The 19,595-nt window shown below is 58.6% G+C and overlaps 1 protein-coding gene across 13 annotated transcripts in view; it reads right to left on the bottom strand.

Annotated features, from left to right (window-relative positions):
* Positions 1-18,515, bottom strand: part of SEC16A (SEC16 homolog A, endoplasmic reticulum export factor) — a 31,010-nt gene extending 12,495 nt beyond the window's left edge. For 10 of the 13 annotated variants that reach the window (XM_086323409.1, XM_086323407.1, XM_086323412.1 and 7 more), the window contains exons 1-12: positions 17,056-17,276; positions 10,005-13,586; positions 8,284-8,414; positions 6,042-6,139; positions 4,773-4,899; positions 4,160-4,358; positions 3,902-4,076; positions 2,912-3,054; positions 2,026-2,087; positions 1,781-1,919; positions 1,191-1,430; positions 212-309 (exon numbers count right to left, since the gene is read on the bottom strand). In XM_086323409.1, coding sequence (XP_086179535.1) covers positions 212-309; positions 1,191-1,430; positions 1,781-1,919; positions 2,026-2,087; positions 2,912-3,054; positions 3,902-4,076; positions 4,160-4,358; positions 4,773-4,899; positions 6,042-6,139; positions 8,284-8,414; positions 10,005-13,517 — 4,925 coding nt within the window. In that variant the 5' untranslated portion in view covers positions 13,518-13,586; positions 17,056-17,276. Of the gene's footprint in view, positions 1-211; positions 310-1,190; positions 1,431-1,780; positions 1,920-2,025; positions 2,088-2,911; positions 3,055-3,901; positions 4,077-4,159; positions 4,359-4,772; positions 4,900-6,041; positions 6,140-8,283; positions 8,415-10,004; positions 13,587-17,055; positions 17,277-17,401; positions 17,703-18,382 lie in introns of those variants that run through there. The other 3 variants (XM_086323405.1, XM_086323404.1, XR_015135705.1) reach the window with 3 other exon arrangements.
* Positions 18,516-19,595: the final 1,080 nt, after the last annotated feature.

The following is a 19,595-nucleotide window of genomic DNA, read 5'->3' as shown; positions in this document are numbered from 1 at the left end:
TAGAACTAAACTCTGCAGTCGACAAAAACAGTTAAATCCCTGAGCCACACCCTCCGAGGAGGGCCAGTCAGCCCGCAGCCAGATGTGGCAGACGCGCCTCCCCAGCTTCCTCTGCCAGGAGCTCAGGGGCCTGTGGGCTCCCCAGACCACAGGAGGCTGGGCGCCGGCCCACGGGCATGCCCACAGCCTGCGCCACGGCAGGACTCCTCACCTGGTCATGACTCTGGCGTGCGTCCGGCTATCCATCTTACTGGCAAGTAGCAGGGCGTGACCCCACAAGCCATTCTTCATTGCAGACTCTAAGGCGTCCTGCAAAGCATCAAGAGCGTGTCTGAACCCTGAGAAGGACAGTGCCCCTGGCGTGTGTGCCGTCGGGAGGGACAGAGGGCACAACTACAGGGATAACACCAAACGACCCGGAGGCCCCGAGACGCGCGCCCCACGCGGGGACGTGGGAGCCGGCTCCCAGCTCCCCCGGTCGGGCCTGCAGGAGGCCGTGGAGGTGCCTGCCTTTGGCACCGCTGGCCCAGGGACACAGGCTGTGGGACCAAGGCCAGCGGAGCAGCACACTGCCATCCCCTCCGCCGTGACTGAGGCCTCGAGGATGCAGATTCCCCAGGCCCAGGATGACCCCTGGGCCCCCCTGGGCATCTGCCCAGCACCGGTAGGGCCTTTCGCACTGCAGCACCCCTTCCACAAGTAACCTGGGCCGAAATTCAGAAAACTTCTTACCAAGAGCCAAAAACGTTTTAACAAACAGTAATTAAACAAACAGATGTGGGATTTCCATCAGCTGTAAAATGTCTACTCTAAGATCATTTCCTTATCAAACCATGAGTCTCGCTGGGCCCCACTCTGCACTGCCAGGTGCCCGCGTGGAGCCAGCGCAGGGCGTGTGCCTCGGCGCCGCCCGCCTGTGCCCAGGCCGCTCCACTCTGGCACGGGCCCCGCCCGCTCACGGCAGCGACGGTGCGCTCCCCCGACCTGCGTCAGGACACACGGATGTTGTCCTATGCACGTGTTCACCCCGAGACGCGCCACACGCAGCAGGGGCAGGGCCACAGCCCAGGCTCAGGCCTGCTCACCTGCCGAGTGACTCAACACGGGACCGGCAGCTCTGACACAAGCAGCGCTCAGGACAAGCTGCCGTTCGCACCTTCAGAGACGACACGCCAGCGCGGGTCACTCACCTTCTTGCGGCCATAGAGCAGCAGCTCCCGGAACCGCTCTGTGTCTTTCTCGAGGGTGCTGGCGGCCTGACTGTCCGTGAGGAATGAGAGCTGGGCCTCGCCGGACTCCTCCTCCTCCACCTGCTCCACAGCCTCGTTGGTGAAATCGATCAGGTTGGCCTCATTCGGCGACTTCCCAGGAAGCCACACGGTTCGGTGGTCTCGTAACAAGAGCTCTGCAATGTCTGTGCCCACCACGGTCTGCGAGGGACAAGAGGGAAAGCAGGCTCAACCACAAACAGACCCTCCGAGGGGGCAAGACCACCCCAGCCTTGGTCGGGGAGGGCCCGTCAGACCGCCTCGGGTGCAGAGCTGCTCCCCCCCTCGCCGGGAGCGACACGGCACACCGGAGGCACATGCTGGGCAGGCCGACGAGGCGGAGGCCAGACCTCCCTTTACCCCAAACCACATGCCCTGCTGGACTCCTGCTTCCTGCGGGACCCCCCGGACGGGAATGCCTGGCCCAGAAATCCTGCCTGATCCTCCTGGGGGCTGAGGACCCCGGGACTAGAGCCGACGAGAAGGGACGCTCTAGGAGGGGAGACACGTACCCCGTTCTGCCTGCACAGCAGGACAATAAAGCTCCAGAGAAGACTCGCAGACTCTTTGTCTATTAAGTTTTCATTCTGCAAACACTTTGTAGCCTTGTTCTGTGCAAAATTAATAACATCCACTTTATGGGTCTCATCTCTGCAAAAAGAACACACGCTTGGTGAACAGCAGCCGCAGCACTTGCCAGGCCGTGCCCGGCACAGCCAGTGGGCGGGGCACCGAGAGCGCTTCTGTGGGCACGTACTTGCCGAGAGGTCCTGGGAAGGCCCGCATCTCCTCCTGCTCCGGTGTATGCTGCAGCAAGGTCTAGGCAGGGACAGGAGAGGGATGGGGAGAGTGGTTCACAGGGGTGGCACAGCATCGCCTGGCCCAGCCCACGTCTGCTGGCCACATCGGCAGACAGAGCTACGGACACCGTCCTTGGGACGGGCTGTCCCCCACGGGGGCAGCGCCTCCATCACAGATCGTGGGCAAGCCAGCTCTACGACAGTGACTTCCAAACTTTACTTAAGCAGTGAGATCCCTTCCTCCTGCCCAGACTCTGACGCGGGGCCTGGATACACACGATGGAAGAGACCTGCAGGCACAGAGTGGTGTGCCCCACGCCAGCCCCCCGAGGTCACGAGGCTCCTCTACCCACTCTCCAGATCACCGGTAAAACGAGCACCTATGGAGCCCTCCCTCCAAAATCAGAAAGTCAAACAACAACAAAAAAATGAACACAGGATAATTCCATGTCTAACACAAAAGTAAAAAAGTGAAGTCGCTCAGTCGTGTCCGACTCTTTGCGACCCCGTGGACTGTAGCCTACCAGGTTCTTCCGTCCATGGGATTCTCCAGGCAACAACACTGGAGTGGGTTGCCATTTCCTTTTCCAGGGGATCTTCCGAGCCCAGGGGACGAACCACAACCCCCCCCCTAAAATTCTTACTAACAAAATATTGACTCCTGGGAGGAAAAATAGATGACAGAACAGAATCAAAACCACCTACAAATCAGACTCATGGGTTAGCGTTGCTTAAGACTGCTTTTCAGGCAAGGGCACGCAAGTGGAAGAGGGCAGGCTGGAAAGCACGTTTTTGAGGTGGGGGCGCTGAACGAAGACACGGAACTGCTCCCCACGGAATTACCTCCATGCTGTGAATTTCAACCAGCGCAGGCTGTCCTTCTGAAGGCAGGTTTGGAATCACTTTGATGAGCTGGCCCCCAGGACCAAACCTGGCACAGACGTGAGGCACCGAGAACTTCTCGGGAGAAGTGGGTCTCGACGGAGCTACATGTGGATCAAGTGAAAAAGAAGCTGCCAGCTTGTCACTGTTTAATGCTTCTCAACTAGATCAACAGCTCAAGTTTTTAAGACACCCAGACAGCCGGAATCACAGATTATCCAGATCGACTGCCTTTCAACTATTAAATATCCTATTAAAAAGGAGAACTTACGCATGTGTCACACAAACAAACCATTAAAAACAAGGAGTTTCTCCTCTAAAATGAAAAGATTCCTTTAAGAGCCATCAGGATGTGCTGTGCTTTTAAAACAGAAACCTGCTCAGGTGGCCCTGCGCACTCCTCACAGCTACGACCTTAGAGCAGCATCAGCGCGCTGAGGTAACGACTGAAAGTGAGACACCACAGGCGAGCAGGAAGGGAGATCTCCAATTACGGAACATTCGAGCAAGTCCATCAGTTATCTCTTATACTGTTTGTTCTCAAACTTCACGTACTTGTACAGGTTTCCAAGAAATAGCACGTGATCAAGTATCTCAAAGGTGCACTGAGGTGCAGCTCGTGCGGTAAGTAAACGATCAGGAGCTTTGCAAGGAGAACCAGGCTTCCTCTAAGAGCCACGCACCCGTGCGGTCAGCCTCGCAGGGCGGGTGGCGGGAGGGGGCTGCTGTCCCTCCACATGGAGAGCTGACCTGGGCAGGAAGCCTCAAGGCAGCGCTGCACTGAAGTGGATGTGATGGACAGGCCAGCAGCTCCCAGGGAAGCCCAGGCCCGACCATCACCAGTTCCCACCTGGGTCGTAGCCCAGCCCTTCTTGCCGCAGGCGCAGACGCTGGTCCCAGGAGCCCCTGGGCCCCTCCGCACTGTGTGAGCCCAGGGCCTTGCACACACACCTTGCTCCACGGAGGGCCAGCTGGCCTCGGCGGGGTAGCCGTACTCTGGAAAGCCTGGTGCGCCATGGAAGTCGCTCCCGTAGGGGCCGTAGGCGTAATCACCGTGGAAGGAGCCCGGCGGAGGGGGCACCTCATAGGACCCGGAGGGCACGTTATGACTCCGGTACACCTGACTCTTCGGGAGCACAAAGTGGATAGGTGAAGCCCCTTCGCCGCCCCCCGTGACCCCAGGTGGCCCCGGAGCCTGCCCCCGCCTACCTGGTGGGAGTGGGCGCTGAAGCTGCTGCGGCGGCTCTGCAGGCTGGGTGCGCTGCGCAGGCTCCGTGCCGAGTGCTCGCTGTGCTCACTACGCCGGTCCACCTCCTCCCCGTAAGGGTCCCGAGGTGGCTCGGGCTCATCGTCAAAGCTCCCGGTGAAGCGGGGGTCGTACCTGTAGCGGTCATCGTATTTCTCGGGCCTGGAGGAGGCAGTAGGCAGAGGCAAGGCTCCTATACTGCACACGGCTGAGCCCCCCAGGGTCCTGACCCCAGGAATGACACTCGCCACAGCCCACACTGTAGCGGGGTCACCGCACCCACGGCCAAGTTCAGGCCCTGCCTGAGACCAAGAGATACAGGCTGGGGGTCCATTCCAAGGCAGTCACGCCTCTCATGGACCTGCAAAGAAGAGGCTGAACTGACTCCCCACGCTGGTTCTAAGGTCAGTTCCCCACCAAAAGCCCGAAGAAAGAACCTCCGGTTCACCCTTCTTTGACAGTGGCGGGTGCCTGGGAGCCAGATGCGACCGCAGCTCTCGAGTGAACGCAGGACCCAAGGGCAAAGGCCCGGCTGACTCACGGCCCGCCCTCCGTGCTGGAGTCTGTGCTGCCCACCTGTCACCGTAGGCGTAGTTCTCCTTCCTGCACAAGTCGTACTCGGCATCACACCAATACCCCCTGTCGTAGGAACGGGGGTCTCTGAACCGAGGGCCGTAGTAGAACCGATCCCAGCGACTTGGGTCTATAGTGAGAGATCACCAGGTCAGTACAATGTGAAAAAGACACTCCTCTGGCTACCACTGGAGAAACCAGGCCATCCCAGGACTGAAGGATGCTCCTAGCCTCCGAGAGGAACCAAACTCCACCCGAAAAGCAGCACGACCCTGGGGACCATGAACCGTGAGGCAGGAGAGGATCCGGCATGTCTTCCTCAAAGCCCACTGGCTAAATTTCTCTCAACACGTGCTTAAAAAAAAAAATCATTCATCTCTTTTCTCTAATGTGGTCCACACAGCTTTAAGAAACACTCTCAGTGGATAGGCAAGGGTCTACTGCGCAGTGCGTGGAACTACACCCGGTCTCCTGGAGCAAACCACAATGGAAAAGAGTATTTAAAGAGAACCAATGTACGTGTACAACTGAGCTGTTCTGGGACAGCAGGCATCAGGCGCAACACTGAATCAACCGTATCTCAGTTAAGAATAAAAATCTAAAAAACACTCTCAAACTAAAAAACTGTTTTTCCAAAACACATTAATTAACATTATAATGCGTAAAACAGTGCAAATACAAAGTGGAGGAGGAGCCCCAGAAGATGGGGAAGTAGGGGCTGTGCTGGACTGACGGCTGCAGGTCAGGACCCTCCCTCTGGCCATGGCCAGGCAGGGGGCCCAGGAGGGCTGCTCAGGGGATGCTCGCCAAGACGCACATGCGCCTGAAGGGGAGGGGCACGGGCCACCTGAGGCTGCTCTGTCCAACCCGAGGGCTCCTGCTACACGAGGCCCCCGGGCACATCACACGTGAATGGTGCAGGGGGCAGCCGGCCCCTCATTTTATTTCTATCAATTTTAGCTCGTCCGTGTAAGGATGAGCCACATACTCTGGTACTACCAAGAATTACACTTTGCTAGAAAGTCAAAGAAATCTATCAACGTGATAAAAACACACTACTGTGACTTGGGTAATACTTGTCAATGAACAGTAGCAATACAGTTATTTCTAGACGCAAATTACTTTCTGCTACTTTGGCTATAGATAAAATCGCATGACTAATAAAAAGGAAAAGTTTCCTAAGAAAGTCCACCACGCCGCCACCTGGCGCCTGGCTGCACCAAGGTCTGAAGGCGTCTGCTGCAGTAAGCCCGTGACAGCTTCTGAACGTACCTCCGTAATCGTACTGGCCGGAATAGTAAGCTGCATAGTAATCACTCTGACTGCTCCATCCGCTTTTGGAATTATAGTAACCTTCAGGATACACTTGCCTGAAACACACACACACAGTGCTGTTACAAAACAAGATGAGCTGCTGCTTAGCATGCGACAAGATTCCAGTCAATACACCCAGAGCCCCAGGCTTTCATCACGGCACCTTGGTTGTGGAAAAACTCCAATCAGGAGATCCGAACCAGTGACGACAAAAAGATTACAGGACTCCCTACCATAGAGCGAATTGAGATCTATCTGCTGAAGCAACTCAGGAGGTGTTGTTCAGCAGAAGACAGCTGACGCTTTCTGGTGCGCTCAGGAATCCATCCTGTCAACGCCAATGCTGAAGCAGGCTCTCCCGGCTCTGGAATCGTGCTCAGCAGAAGCGAACGAAAAGCACTGAGCCACAGACACCAAGCCAGCACCGACTGTGACACCCTCCCCCAACCGTGACTGTGTGTCCCCCGAGAGGGGTGGAGGCCCTGCACCCATCCCAGCTGACTGCCCAGTGCTGCTGCCTCTCACTGCAGGATGGGCGGGACCGGGCCCGCTGGGTCAGAAAGATCCTTGGAAGGACTTAACAGCACTTCTGATTTTTAAACTGTGACTGCAAACCCCTGGGAATGGCTCACTCCGAGGTGCAGCTGCCCTTGAAGAGTGCCCCCCTACCCCCACCGAGGGAACAGCACCCGCTGACTGGGGGCCCTGGGGCAGCACTCGGGCCCCACCGGCCCCACCACGGGGGCCCAGAGATGCACCCTGAGTGGGGCGGGGCGCCCTGAGCGGGGCAGGGCAGGGCACGGCCACCCTGCTGCTTGCCCAGCCCCGTCACCCAGCAGCAAGGACTCCACATGGATACCCAGGGCGCTTTCCTCCCTCCAGCAGCTCCCCTAGGCTGTGACCACCCGGCATGAGCACAACACACGGATGCTCAACACATGCACATAGGCCTGCACGCGTGTCTGCACGTGTGCACATGCAGGGAGGAGAGCGCAGTGAGGACGCAGAGGGGACCTGGACACCATAGGCTGGGCCTCAAACCCCTGCCAGGCAGCAAGGCCCGCCTCCGATCAGTCACAACAGCCCACAGCTTTCACGGGCCCCTCGCGCTAACCCGAAGGCTGGAGAGGAGACAGGAAGGGCGAGGTGTGTGTGCCCTAGCCCCGCCCTCCCTCGCCTCTCAGGGCTTCCAGAAAACATCTGCCTGCTGCTCTCCCAGATCAGAGCACCCACTGTGATGCCAGTCTCGCCTCCCAGGGGACAGATGGGCATGGTCTCCCACCGAGTGCCCAGAGCGCAGGGGTCTGAAGCTGAGTGCGTCCCTCCGCAAGGACAGGGGTCCACCCGGACAGGCCCGGCTAGCTCTCCAGACGAGCGACCAAGGCCTTGAAGCAGCAGGAGCAGCTCTAAGTCTGTAAGGCAGTGGGGGACGCGGCCTTCCCCTGCGCCACTCTCTCCATTACAAGCCGGAGTAAGCCTCACAGTCTCACAGAAAGCCGGCCCTGCAAGACGAGGTGCCTGGGTGCAGGGGCCACTATGGCAGGTGGCAAGGCTGGGCCCTAACCCACCGACACCTGAGTGGGAGAGCTGTGGCCTGCTTAAATTTTACTCAGCGGAAGACGCGACGCCAAGGACCTTTCAAAACGCCTCGTCTGTAACTGCAGAACCGAGACGCGCTCAGTCAGGTAGAAAAGTGAGAGCGAGCTTGCTGGGGGCCCCGACCCAGGAGGCAGCGCCAGGCAGACAGCCCAGGCTCGCGGCCCCCGACCCAGGAGGCAGCGCCAGGCAGACAGCCCAGGCTCGCGGCTGCTGCCACCAACAGATCACCCCAGGTCGCAGCCTGAGCCTGCCTGACCTGGGCGCCTCTGGAACCAGTGTGGGGAACAACCTCCACAGGTTAAAAGCTGCTATGTGACCACAGGCAACAGGACCACTGCCCAGGCCAGAAGCAGCCCTGCTTGAGAGCAGGGGGCCTCCCTGGTGGCCCCGCCCAGGGTCTGGCCTGACCAAGACCACCTGCCAACGTGCCTGTGGCTGTGCTGGGTAGTGGGCTCAGTTTGATTCAAAGATGCATCCTACGATCTGTCCACACCCACGAAACGTACACACACACCCAACAGGTTTGTATGATTCTCTGCAAACATGGTCTCCCCCGAACCACTAAGCTACAACGACAGCCGGCAACACAAACACGCATCACCTGGCGACCGGGCGTTCGGAGCAGTGACTGGCCCGGGAGCCGGGCCGCTCGGGCTCGGGGCAGCGACAGGGGTCCACGTAGGCAGCGCCGTCACAAGGCCTGTACCTGGGGTCGTAGAGGCCGTAGACGTCCTGCCGGAAGAAGGACATCGTCATTAGACGCCAGGAGCCACCTACGCAGGCACCTGGCATGGCTCTCAGGACCCAGGTAAGGCTCTGCAGACAGCCCTGTTCCAAAGACAGCCAGCCCGGCCTGGCTCAGGAGACAGCCTACAGCAGCGGGCCATGCCCAGGTGAGCCTCAAGGGCTCTCTTCCGCTTCCTGAGGTCTCACCTGAGTAGGTGCTGAGACCCCACAGCCTGGGGTCCCATCTCGGGCACCAACTCAAGCAAGCAAAACAATCCGGGTCCCCTGGGATTGGGTCCCGCGGGCACAGGCAGCCCCAAAAAGAGGATCGCGCTCTAGCCTCACGAGGCTTTCAGCCCCTTCCGGATGCAGCAGCCCTGCGGCCCCACAGCCATGCTGGAACCTGAAGCAGGGATGGGTGATCCAGGCACGAGCCAGACCTGTCTTTCCTGTCTCAGGGCCTGATTCTCTGTCAAGAGCGGGTGGAGAACGAGACAGCATGTAACCTGGACTTACTCTTGACCCCCACTGGGGCCTGGGCTCCCACGCAGCAGTGCCGGGTACCGCTGGGGCTCGGGCCCCTCCACACTCTGCCGGCCCACCCTGGGGTCCTGCAGAGCGTCATTTCCCTCCATGCAAATAAGTCTCTGTGGCTCTTCCTGGCTCTGATTCCCAGGTCTCGGGGTTAGGCATGTAACTCATTCCCACGCATACACAGACTCTCGAAGCCCCTCAGGCCGCCCCACCCCCAGGCGGCCCCCAGCCCACCACAGCTCTGCTCCCTCAGCTGCTTCTGACTGTGGGGCCTCCAGTGTGGGGCCCACAGCCATGTCACGCAAGGAGCTCCAGACTCCTGGTCCACAATCCTTCTACCTTTGCAGACTGTGGCAATGCTGGGCCAGGACACGAGATGGTAACGAGCAGACAATCAAAGGTGTCCACGTGGGTCACAATAAAGCAGGATGAATCGGAAGCTAAACAGCACGCGTGGGCCTGGCTCACTGAGAAGAGCTGAGAAAGGATCCCGTGCAGCGTGGCGGCCTCGTGCTGTGGCCGGGTGCCCGAGCGTGCACGCCGCCACCGCTCCTAGCTGCTCCACCTGCACTACGCCCCAAGCCTGGCCTCGTACCCTGAACGCTTTTATCCTAAAGCAGGGCTTTAAAAGACTAGAGTTTGCCTCTTGCTTCTCACGTTAAGTTTTTGATGTTAAAACCAGAAAGAAGCTTCAAGAGGCTATTCCAGTTTTCCAAAATGTGCCACCCAGAACTCTGGCTCTGCTGCGAGCCGGTGGGCAGGACAGGAAGTGAGGGTCCTTTCTCATGTAAGCTGGGGTATGCTGTGCTACACCAAAATGAAGTAGTGATTCTCCCCAGATAAAACAGGCTCTTGTGCAGCGTGGCCCTCCAGGAGAAGGGCTGTGGTCCAAAGAATGAGCTGGGACAGGGAGCACCCTTCTCATGAAGCTCATGAAGAGGCGTGTGCCAGCAGGGGGACCATGGGTTCCCTCAGGACTGACCGCAGAACCCTGCCCCGGAGCAGGACATGAGAAAGAGATCACTGGTCAGAGCGCTCAACCGCCCAAGAGCATGGCCCTACCTGGTAATAGTGGGGGGCTGGGCCAGGATCCGGCGGGTATGGGGAGGGATACGGGGGCTGGTAGCCGTCATACAGGGACCTGTAGTAGTAATAGGAAGCCAGGTCGGGAGGCGGGGGCTGCAGCCACTGCTGGTCGGGCCGTGGGGCGGCCTGGCTCGAGCTGGTGGACACAACAGAGGCGCTGGAGGACCGAGGTGGCCGGGGCGGCAGCTGCTGACCCGCGTCAGCAGGAGCTGGGCTTGCAGGCTGGGCCGAGTCTGCAGGCTGTGCCTGCACCGGGGGACTCCCTGGGGTTGAAGGCTCCGGAAGCACTGCTCTGGGCCCCTGCGGAGCGGGCAGTGGCGGTGCCAGCTCCTGCTTGGCTCTCTCTGCACCGGGCTGGTCCTGAGCCTCTTTCATCACCTGCTGATAGAAACGGTCCGGGGTGTTCGCCCCAGGCCCAAGAGGCCGACAACTGGCAGTGGGCTGCTGACCAGAGGCCGGGCCATCTGCATGGGCTGGGCCGTACACTCCTGCAGGATTTTCTAAAGTCCTACTGAACGTGCAGTCCAGGGCTCCCACAGCTCCGTCCCGCCTGCCACAGAGGCCTGGCTTGCTGCTGCCAGGCACAGAGCTGCCGCCTGCAGGCGGCACCAACACCAGGCCCGAGGCCCCCGCAGGGCTGGGCAGCCCCTCAGGAGGCACACACTCTGCGCTGTGGGCCTTCTGACCTTCTGGAAGTGAGGGCTTTGGATGAGAGTGCAGTTGAACCAGCAAATTAGCAGCTTGATTAGAAACCACGTCATAGGTACCAGAAGCTTGTGGAAAAGGACTCTGAGCCAGATGGTTAGGCGGAGGCGAGCAGACGAGAGAGCCGGCTGGCATCCCAGACAAAGGTACATTCTCTCCAGGATCACCACCAGCAGCCCGGCTGCTGACTGAGGGCTTATCTCCCACCGAAGAGTCTCTCCAGGATGGAGCCTTCTCGTTAGAATTTGGTAAGGACATAGAAGAGTTAACAGGCTGAGCCAGACTATAGCTTTGATCGGGCTGGGCGATCAAGACGGGCTGATTCTGCAAACACTCAGTGGGCGGGGAGGACAGCAGGCTGGCATAGCCGGGGCCAGCCTGCGGCGGCAGAGCCTCCTCTTCGCCAAGCTGCGGAGGGTTCTCCAGGTTCTCAGAAGTGCCAAGGCCATCCCCACTCTGACAGCCAGGGCCCACCTGCCGTGCCACCCCCTCGTCTGGGGGCTGAATCACTTCAGACGGCTGAGGTTTCACTGGCACATGAAGCGCGGGAGCTGCCGGGGCCAGAAGGACGTTGCCCCCAAAGTCCGGGAGCTCGTTCTGCGCCCACAAGGTCGTGGCGGGGCTCTCACACGTCCCAGGCCCCTGCGCCCTGGTCGAGGGCCTCTTCTCGGGTGCGGGCAGCACTGTTTCCAAGGGCGGCCCCGCGGCCTGCAGAAGTCCACGTCCGGCCTCCACGGGTGTGGTGAGAGGCGGCACGCAGCGCTGCGGCGGGAAGAGGGTCTCCATGTTGTCAGGAGGCTGCTCCAGGTTGCCAGGGGTGGCATCAGGCGTGGCAGCGGCTGCTCTGTGCTGCTTCTGGTGGGCGCTGGGCCCCCTCACCTCTCCTACCACGTTGGCGCGATCTGCCTCAATGGGCTTTACTCCAACCAAGTGCGATTTCACGGGTTCAAAAGAACTGTTCGCACTCGTCTGAAATACCCCCGTAGGTTTTGGGGGGCTGGGGGTCGAGGGCTGGGACAGGCTGCCGTGGTAGTTCTGGCTGCTGGTCTCGTCTGTCTCGCCGCCGACAGGAGAGGAATCGATCTGCTTAAAAAACCTCCCTGCAGACTCATCCTCAGGCTTTCCCACTTCCTGCTGAATGAAGGTACCCGAGTCGCAGGGCCTGGCTGCACCTGGAAGGGCCCGGTGGCTCTTGCCGCCGTAACCGGACGACACGCTGTCAGACCGTGCAGGGTGCGCTGTCATATCCAGGGCCTCGAGATTGGGGCCCCCGCTGCCCGCAGGGCCCACCGCACTGAGCCTGGGGCCAGCTGGGCCAGGAAGGGGCCCGCATCTGAGCGGATCGCCTGGGGAGGAAGGATCCATGGTGAGGGGCTCGCTCGGCAGAACTTCCTGGTTCTGAACAAACTCCAGGTTCTCAATGTTCTCGTACTGCGCCCCTGCACGGGCCGTGTCCGCCCACACGTCCATGGCGGCTGCCTTAGAGGCTGGCTGTGGCTCTCCCCCCAGCTGCATGGGCTCACTGCTGGAGCCTCTGGGAAAGGCCTGGTGAGCGCCTCCCACGCCCACGTGTGCGGGAAGCTGGCCGAGGCAGAAACCGTCTATGTCGGCCTGCCCAGCAGAGCCCGCTGTTTCCAACGAGAGGTTCTCTTCATTCTCAGTCTCTCCTCCTTTGAAAAACATGGCGAGTGCGCCCGAGCCCCCCTCCAGTGGGGTCCAGCCACCCCCGGCGCCCGGCAGGTAGTGCGAACGGCTTTCCGGGCGGTTTACCTGAGCAAGCGGGCTAATAGCAGCCAGGCCTGACAGCTGCTCTCTGTTCACTCCAGGACTCGACCTGAGCTCCTGGTTTGCCCGAGCGTTCCCAACTCTGGAATTCTGCCTGAACGCGCTCTCTGGATCAAAGCTATTTGCTGAGTGGTCTCCACTGGGCAGGTAGGCGGCCTCGTTTTTTCCACCACTGGCCGAGGGTCCTGGTAAGGAAGCCGGGGGGCCGAGCTGCTCGTGGCCAGGACGCTGATGCAGGCTGGACAGAGGGGGAAAGTGGGTGACGCTGGAGGCGTGGGGCCCTGGGATCTGCGGGGGCCCCTCTGGGCCAGGCCAGTAATGCTGACCTGGGGGCCGTGGACCTCCCTGCCCCGGCCCCCACTGCCCAGGCACTTGCTGACAGGGCTGAGGGGGGAGCGGGAGCGCTGCTGGGGGTGTGGCGCTGTCGGGGGGGCTCGGCCGGCTCAGGGGCCTGTCGGGCCCAGACGCGTGCCCCTGTGGAAGGCCCCCGCGAGCGCCGCTGGACCCTGCTGCTGGGATGTACTGTGGTGGGTACGGCGGGTCCGGGAGCTCAGGCTCTGGGCCGGGAGCCTTGGCACTCCTGGTCGTCTCGGGCCCGTGTGAGGCCGAGGGCATTGGCGCCCCGGGAAATGGGCTGGCGTCTGCCCTGGGCTGCACCGGAGGCCCTGGCAGAGGTTCGCAGGGCCCTTGGGAGCTGTCCCCAGTGTTTGTGTGAGGCACGGGCAGACCAGCACGCTGCAGGGACGACGGCAGGGCTGGGCCTTGCAAAATGGGCAGGCTGCTTTTAGACGAACCGCCCAGCGATGTAGTCTGGAGAGCCTGTCGACTGAAAGCAAAAGGGTCTGTCACTGGCTGCAGTGGGCAGGCTACCGGGGCCATCGGAGCGTGGCTGCCGGCCTGTCTCCGGTAAGGGCTGTTAGACCAGAACATGGTCTGAGGACTCCCCGACGGAGGCGGCCCGACCATGCCAGACGGCACAGCCTGGGGCGGCGGCTGCATGACTGAGCTCTTGCACAATGAGATGCTGCTTGCAGAAAGAAGCAGGAGGGAGGCTTTCCTTAATTTGAACTGAAAAAGAAAAAAAGGAGAAAGTTAGCATAAAATCCATTTATTCAAAGTCCTGGCTACAATCAGGAAAATTGAGAAAGAAGAAAAAAACGAGAAAACAGTTTTGCATCTTGTAAGTCCTGAGGGATACACCCACCCCTCGCCCACCCCTGGGAGGACTGCTATCTGCGGAGCGACGACACCGGCCTGGACGCCAAGGCTGGCCGTGCTGGAGCCGGCCAAGCAACTTCAGACAAGTCACTGCCCTGCTGTGACAGTCAGTTATGTCACCGAGCTACATACCCACGTGGAATGCCCACCGCCTCCACAATGCCCTCAGCAAGCTGGCAGGGACCAAGCAGAACCCAACACGAGGCACCAGGTACACAGTGCCTCCACATTTTCCGATAAATTATCACCAGGTCCGGAAAGGGCCGCCTCCTCTCTTAAGACCACATACCGTACTTTTCACACAGGTTAAGTTTATATTTGGAAAGGAAAACCAAAGTTAAAAACCTGCTTCTCCGTTTTAACTGAAGAGAGTCATAAAACACAGAGTCACACAAGCTGCAAAATAACAACCACCTGGATTATACATGCCTAAAACGCCTTTTATCCCAGCCTGTAGAATGTCTCCGTTTCCACACTGTGACTGGTTGCACACCACCAGCAAAACGAGCTGCGTGTGATGACTGGAGTTGTAACGACTACGCCTGGAGTGAAAATCCCAAGGAACCGTAAAGCAGTGCTGAAACGGACCAACCAAGTTCACTCAGAACTTGTCAGTGACAAGCAGACGGCCCACAGACCCTCTACGGAAAACAAAGGAGCAGAAATCCTCTTGACAGCGTCTTTTGTGGTCGTCTGGTTTTCAACAAAACATACTAAGTATAATCTTGAACAGTTAACCTGCACTTTTGAGACAAAAATCCAAGTACCGTCTCTTTACAAATTCGTCTTCCACGTGTCAGCCTACTCCCCAGCGACACCCTCACAAATGGATTAAGGGGAGCCTGTCACAGAAAAAGCCGACACCAAAGGGAGAAGCGACACAGGGCCCTGCACTGTGAGCCACATGTTTCTGCGAGGGTACAATGTTCCTGTCCTTGGACAAAAGACAGACAAAAGTGAATGAATGCATATTAAATCCAGTCATTTACTAACAAAAGCTGCCCTATGAATCCGCTACAGTTACTGCTCAGACATGGCCTTTTCCCGGGCCAACAGGGAATCCTTTCTAATAGACAAGCATTTTGACACTCACTTAGATTTCATGGAATTAAATATACAAAGAACTGCATCAGGGACTTCCTTTGGTTCTAAGCTATCATTTTAAAACTAAGAACACTTACAGCTCAGCTTTACATGGACCCAGGAGAGGAGAGCAGAGCCTTTTCCTCTTACATGTGAAAGGGAGGCACCCAAGACCACTTACAAAGCGATGGCATCCTCCTTGGAAGGCTTCAGCAGGAAACCCTCAATCACATTAAACAGCGTATATTAAAAAACAAAACACAGAGCACAGGCCCACAGGATTAATTCCTCAAGTGTCACTGTGAGAAAAGGACTGGGCGCCAGCTGAATGGCCCAGCCGCACCGCTGCTCCAGGGGTGACCCGATTCCTTCATCTATAAAGCAAGACAACTGAAATGATGGTTTCAGAGTTCTTTCTGGGTTTAATCTTATGAAATTCTATTCACAGTGAATTCTGGGAGGCCCTAATCCCTATGGCTGTTTATGAGCGAAATCTTATCTGAATCTAAATTTCACAAAACGTTTATACTCAATTATTTTCCGTGCAGAAACTTTCTTAGCATTATTTTCTCAATTCCTAAGGACCGCTTCATAAGCAGACTCTATCACTTCCCTACAAAGTAGCTTCCCCTTCTCCCCCTGACCACTAACAGCTTTTCAACAATAAACCCGTTTCATTTGGAACAATCTTCTGCCTTGAACATTATTCTTTTCATCTTTTTCTCTATTCATCAGCAGAAAAACAATGCAAGCACATATCATTTATCTCAACTATAGGGACTTTGATTCTGTCCAGTAAGTCATTCTGTAGCCTCAGGTCATCTAATTTTAAAAATGGCAGACTGCTTCAAAGAAACCAGCTGATCTCCCTAAAGATACATTATTCATAACTGTAGCTCTTCAATTAAGCTGCCTTGGATCTACCTGAAATAAGCACAACCTGTTTCAATATAAATTCCTGGCTACTGAACTGAGATAACGAAAGCACACGTCTCTCCTGCTAGGGCAGCCGCCTCAAGCACGAGCGGGTAAACCAACCGGAGCTCCAAGAAGCACCTGAGAGTCCAGGCTCTGCCCCTGAGGCGACTGCTACCCGACCTATCTATCAGACTATGGGACACGGGGCACAAAGACAGCACAGACCCCAGCTCTTCTGAGTACAGAATCAAACATTCAGACGTTAGGGAAAAGGAAGGGGGTTTCTCAACACTGCTGAAGGCAACGAAGAGCCAAAGGACACTCTGACGTTAAGTCAAGATGCTTACAGAGGCAGGAGGGAACCATGTTAAAATTTACATGCTACCCTAAAGAAAACTTTTGAGACTTAAACTGCAGGAACTTGCTATTAAGGCGTATGAGTCACAGAGAACAAGAAAGAAAGGACTTTTTGCCTCTTGCTGGATCTCTATAAGACAAGAGCACCCGGAACCCTAAGAAAGAGCATTTGCGGGGGGGGGGGGGGGCGGTGGGAAGAAGGGCGGTGCAGACACTTGAACAAGTTATCACCCTAGGAACAACTGTCTGTGACTCAAGTTTGCTTCTTAACCATTTCCGGGGACGGGAAACACCTTTCCAGTTAACCTCTACATCGAACAAAATATTAATAAGCAACCCAACCTCCAAGCTACTTAAAACTTTACAGATAAAACAGCAAAACTGATTTTAGGTGGCTGTCTCACGTCCAAGACGCTCTACAATAATACTTTCATCACAGAAAGGGCAGGTTGGTGGGCACACACCTCTGCCCCTTGATATAAAACACAGCGCCTGACCTCGGTTGCAACATCTTGGTAACCTCCCCACGAGATTACCAATAGACGCAACAAGGCTGTAGTTTCTCGGTTCAAATGTCAGTGTACCTCATCGCCGGCACGGCTCAGCAGAAACCAAACTGCGGACCCTTCGAAGCAAAGGGCACGCTAAACTGTGAAAGGAATTCCCGAGAGGTTTTTACTCTCTAAAGAGCTGCAGGTCTGGCTTTTCCTCCAGCCTTTCCAACATAACCCCACACCGAGACCACAACGGCCAGGGTTCACACAACTGACCCGACAGCCTGTGCAGGTGTGGGCCACGTCAGCACTCATGGCGGTCGCCCGGCCTGCTCGGCCCGCAGGCCCCCGCCCGAACCCCCCGGCGCCTCCGCCCGAGCCCCCCGGCGGCTCCCCGGAGACGCTCCCGTTCGCTTCGGGCTGGGCCCGGTCCGGTCACCTCCCTCCGCCCCAACCCCGACACTCACCGGCGCGCTACAGGGAGGCCGAGGCTCCCGTCGGCTCCTGCCGGCCGCTCCGCGACCCCCGGCCCTGGCTCCTCAAGAGCCGCGCGAAGAAGACTGCTCGGCGGTTGCGACAAGCGCCGACACAGCAGCCGCAGCAGCCATCTTGGCACATCCGGCTCCGGGGGCCACGGCCTCCACGCCGCCGACGTGTCCGACAGCGACGTCAGCGCGCGCCACGCCCCTCGGAGGGGCCCTCGGGACGCCCCGCTCCTGCCGCGTCCAGTCCCGCCCCATTCTCATGACCCCGCCCCTCAGCCCCCGCCCCTGTTCTCCACCGCCCATCCCTGGGGCCCCTCCCCTCGCCCACCTGCCCAGTCCGGCGCGCGAGCACCGCTCTGGGATGTCGCACGGGTTTTGCTGGCTCTTTCTCCCGGCCTCTTCTGGCCTGAAGATGTGAGAAAAGTCGGGAGCCTTCCAGCAGACCCAAGGAAAGGCTCAGTCTTGAACGACCGACGCCAGCAGGTACCCCGGCCGAGATCGGCTACCGGGCTGCTCCGAGAACCCGAGGGGCGCCTTGGCGCAGGCGCGTTCCTCGCGTCCTGCCGTTGGACTCCGAAGCCTGGGAGACGGGCGGAAGGCCACCGAGCATGCGCCGGCCGCCCGCGTGGGCTGCGCGTGCGCGGCTCGCGGCGGCGCGCGGGTTGCCTAGTTACCGCCCCCGGCTTCGGGGGCTTCTAGATCTGCCCCGCAACCTTGTCCCGGCGCACCTGTAGCTCTCTGGAAGCCCTCCCGCTGCGTACCGATGGAGCAGGAAGAGACACGCCCTGGCCCCCAGTCCACAGCCACCCAGGCTCCCGCTTCAGGGGGGTCGTCCTGTGCACCTGCGGCCCCCAGCCGCCCCACCCCGGCTCGGCCGTCGCCTTTCCCGGACACGTGCTCTGTCCTGTCGCTTCCTTCCCCCGCGCTCCCTGGCGGTGGCCGCGCAGCCTCCGGACCCCCTTTTGTCCTCCCTAAACCCCATCAGGGCCCCTAACTCTCCTTCCAGTGAGCGGCATTAGCCCAGTGATGCCCTGTGGACGGAAGCTAGGGTCTCTGTGTGGTTTTCCCTAACCATTGTCGAGTGGATATTTGTGTTGAATGAGGGCGACCCCGAGGTACCGAGTGGCAGGCTGGGGCGCTAGGCCTCACTCTCCTGTGCCTCTTTGTGGTCGCTCCCCCTTCCCGGTGCCCACCCTGAGACGCACTCATAGAGGATCTTAGGGAGGAGAGGATTCTGCCATTGGCAACCTCATTCTCCCAGTGAGAAAAGGCAGGTGAAGAAGCTGCCAGCCTGACCCAGGGCACTTACCTGCCGCCTGCCTGGCACAGGGAAGAGCAGCAGCCTGTCCGGCTGGCCCCAAGGCCTTATGGAGGGCAGAAGGGGTGGCACGTGGGGCTTGTCCACTTGTCCCCCACCCAGCTGCTGAGCTCCCAGCAACGCTGCCCGCTGTGCTTTGGCCTGGCTGGGGTGGGAGGGCACCCTGGGCGCTGGTGGGACCCAGAAGCTTGGGAAGAAGGAAGGAGTGTGGTTCTATTTGTTGGCAAGGGAGCAGCCACGCTGTCAGCGCCCTGGGCGGGTGCGGGGAAGCTTTCAGCCCATCTGACGTGGCCACTGTGCTAAGCTAACATTTGCCTTGCAGAAGTCAAGCTCCCAGCCTGTTCAAACACAGAGTCAGGGAACCCGCGGTGGAACAGCCCTGGGCCCCCCCCCACTCTGTCCCCTTCTTCCTGGTGGTCACTGTGTTCCACAGTCATTGAAAGTGAAAGTTTAGTCGCTCGGTCGTGTCTGACTCTTTGCGACCCCACAGACTGTGACCTGCCAGGCTCCTCCGTCCACGGGATTTTCCAGGCAAGAGTATTGGAGTGGGTTGCCATTTCCTTCTCCAGGGGCTCTTCCCGAACCAGGGATCAAACCCAGGTCTCCCACATTGTAGGCAGACGCTTTACCTTCTGAGCCACCAGTCTGCAGTCTTAAGTCCCAACAAATCACCCTGCAGGGAGATGTCATTGTTCCTACCCACCCCCACCCTCACCCAGAAGGGAAAGCAGTGACTCTCCTAGGGTCAGTGCTCCTCAAGTTGAGTTCAAAGAGCTCAAGAGCTCGAGCCCAGACTTCCCCTTTGCTGACTCGAGGAGCCCTGTGGTCAGCCCCACTGAGCTCTAACCTGAAGACACTGGAAGCAGCAGAAAGCGACCTGCCCAGGGCAAATTGGAGACCTCACGGCCCTGGGCAGGATGTGAAAGAGGCATGGTGTAGACTTATACGGGGTGACTGTAAGGAAAGTCGTGATCAAGGCTTAGGGCTTTTCCCCCTCCCTTCCTCTCCCTCTTAAGCCTCTGTGTGGAATCCCTCTCTGGTTATCTCTGTAGCCTGGTGTGCAGGAGAGGGTTCCTGGGCCCACTGCTGAGCCATCAAACCTCTGGGCCATGGAGGCAGGGCTCCAAGTCAAAGACCATCTGCTTTAAGACCCAGGCTACTGCCTAGAAGCCGTGTGCGTTTGTCACCTTCCTTGACCTCGTCA

This window comes from Bos grunniens, chromosome 11 (assembly GCF_055505025.1).
Source record: "Bos grunniens cultivar Pamir isolate PY7600 chromosome 11, Bosgru_T2T1.0, whole genome shotgun sequence".
Lineage (NCBI taxonomy): Eukaryota > Metazoa > Chordata > Mammalia > Artiodactyla > Bovidae > Bos > Bos grunniens.
Note: the sequence above shows the minus strand (reverse complement) of the source record. Positions and strands in the feature narration are given on the sequence as shown.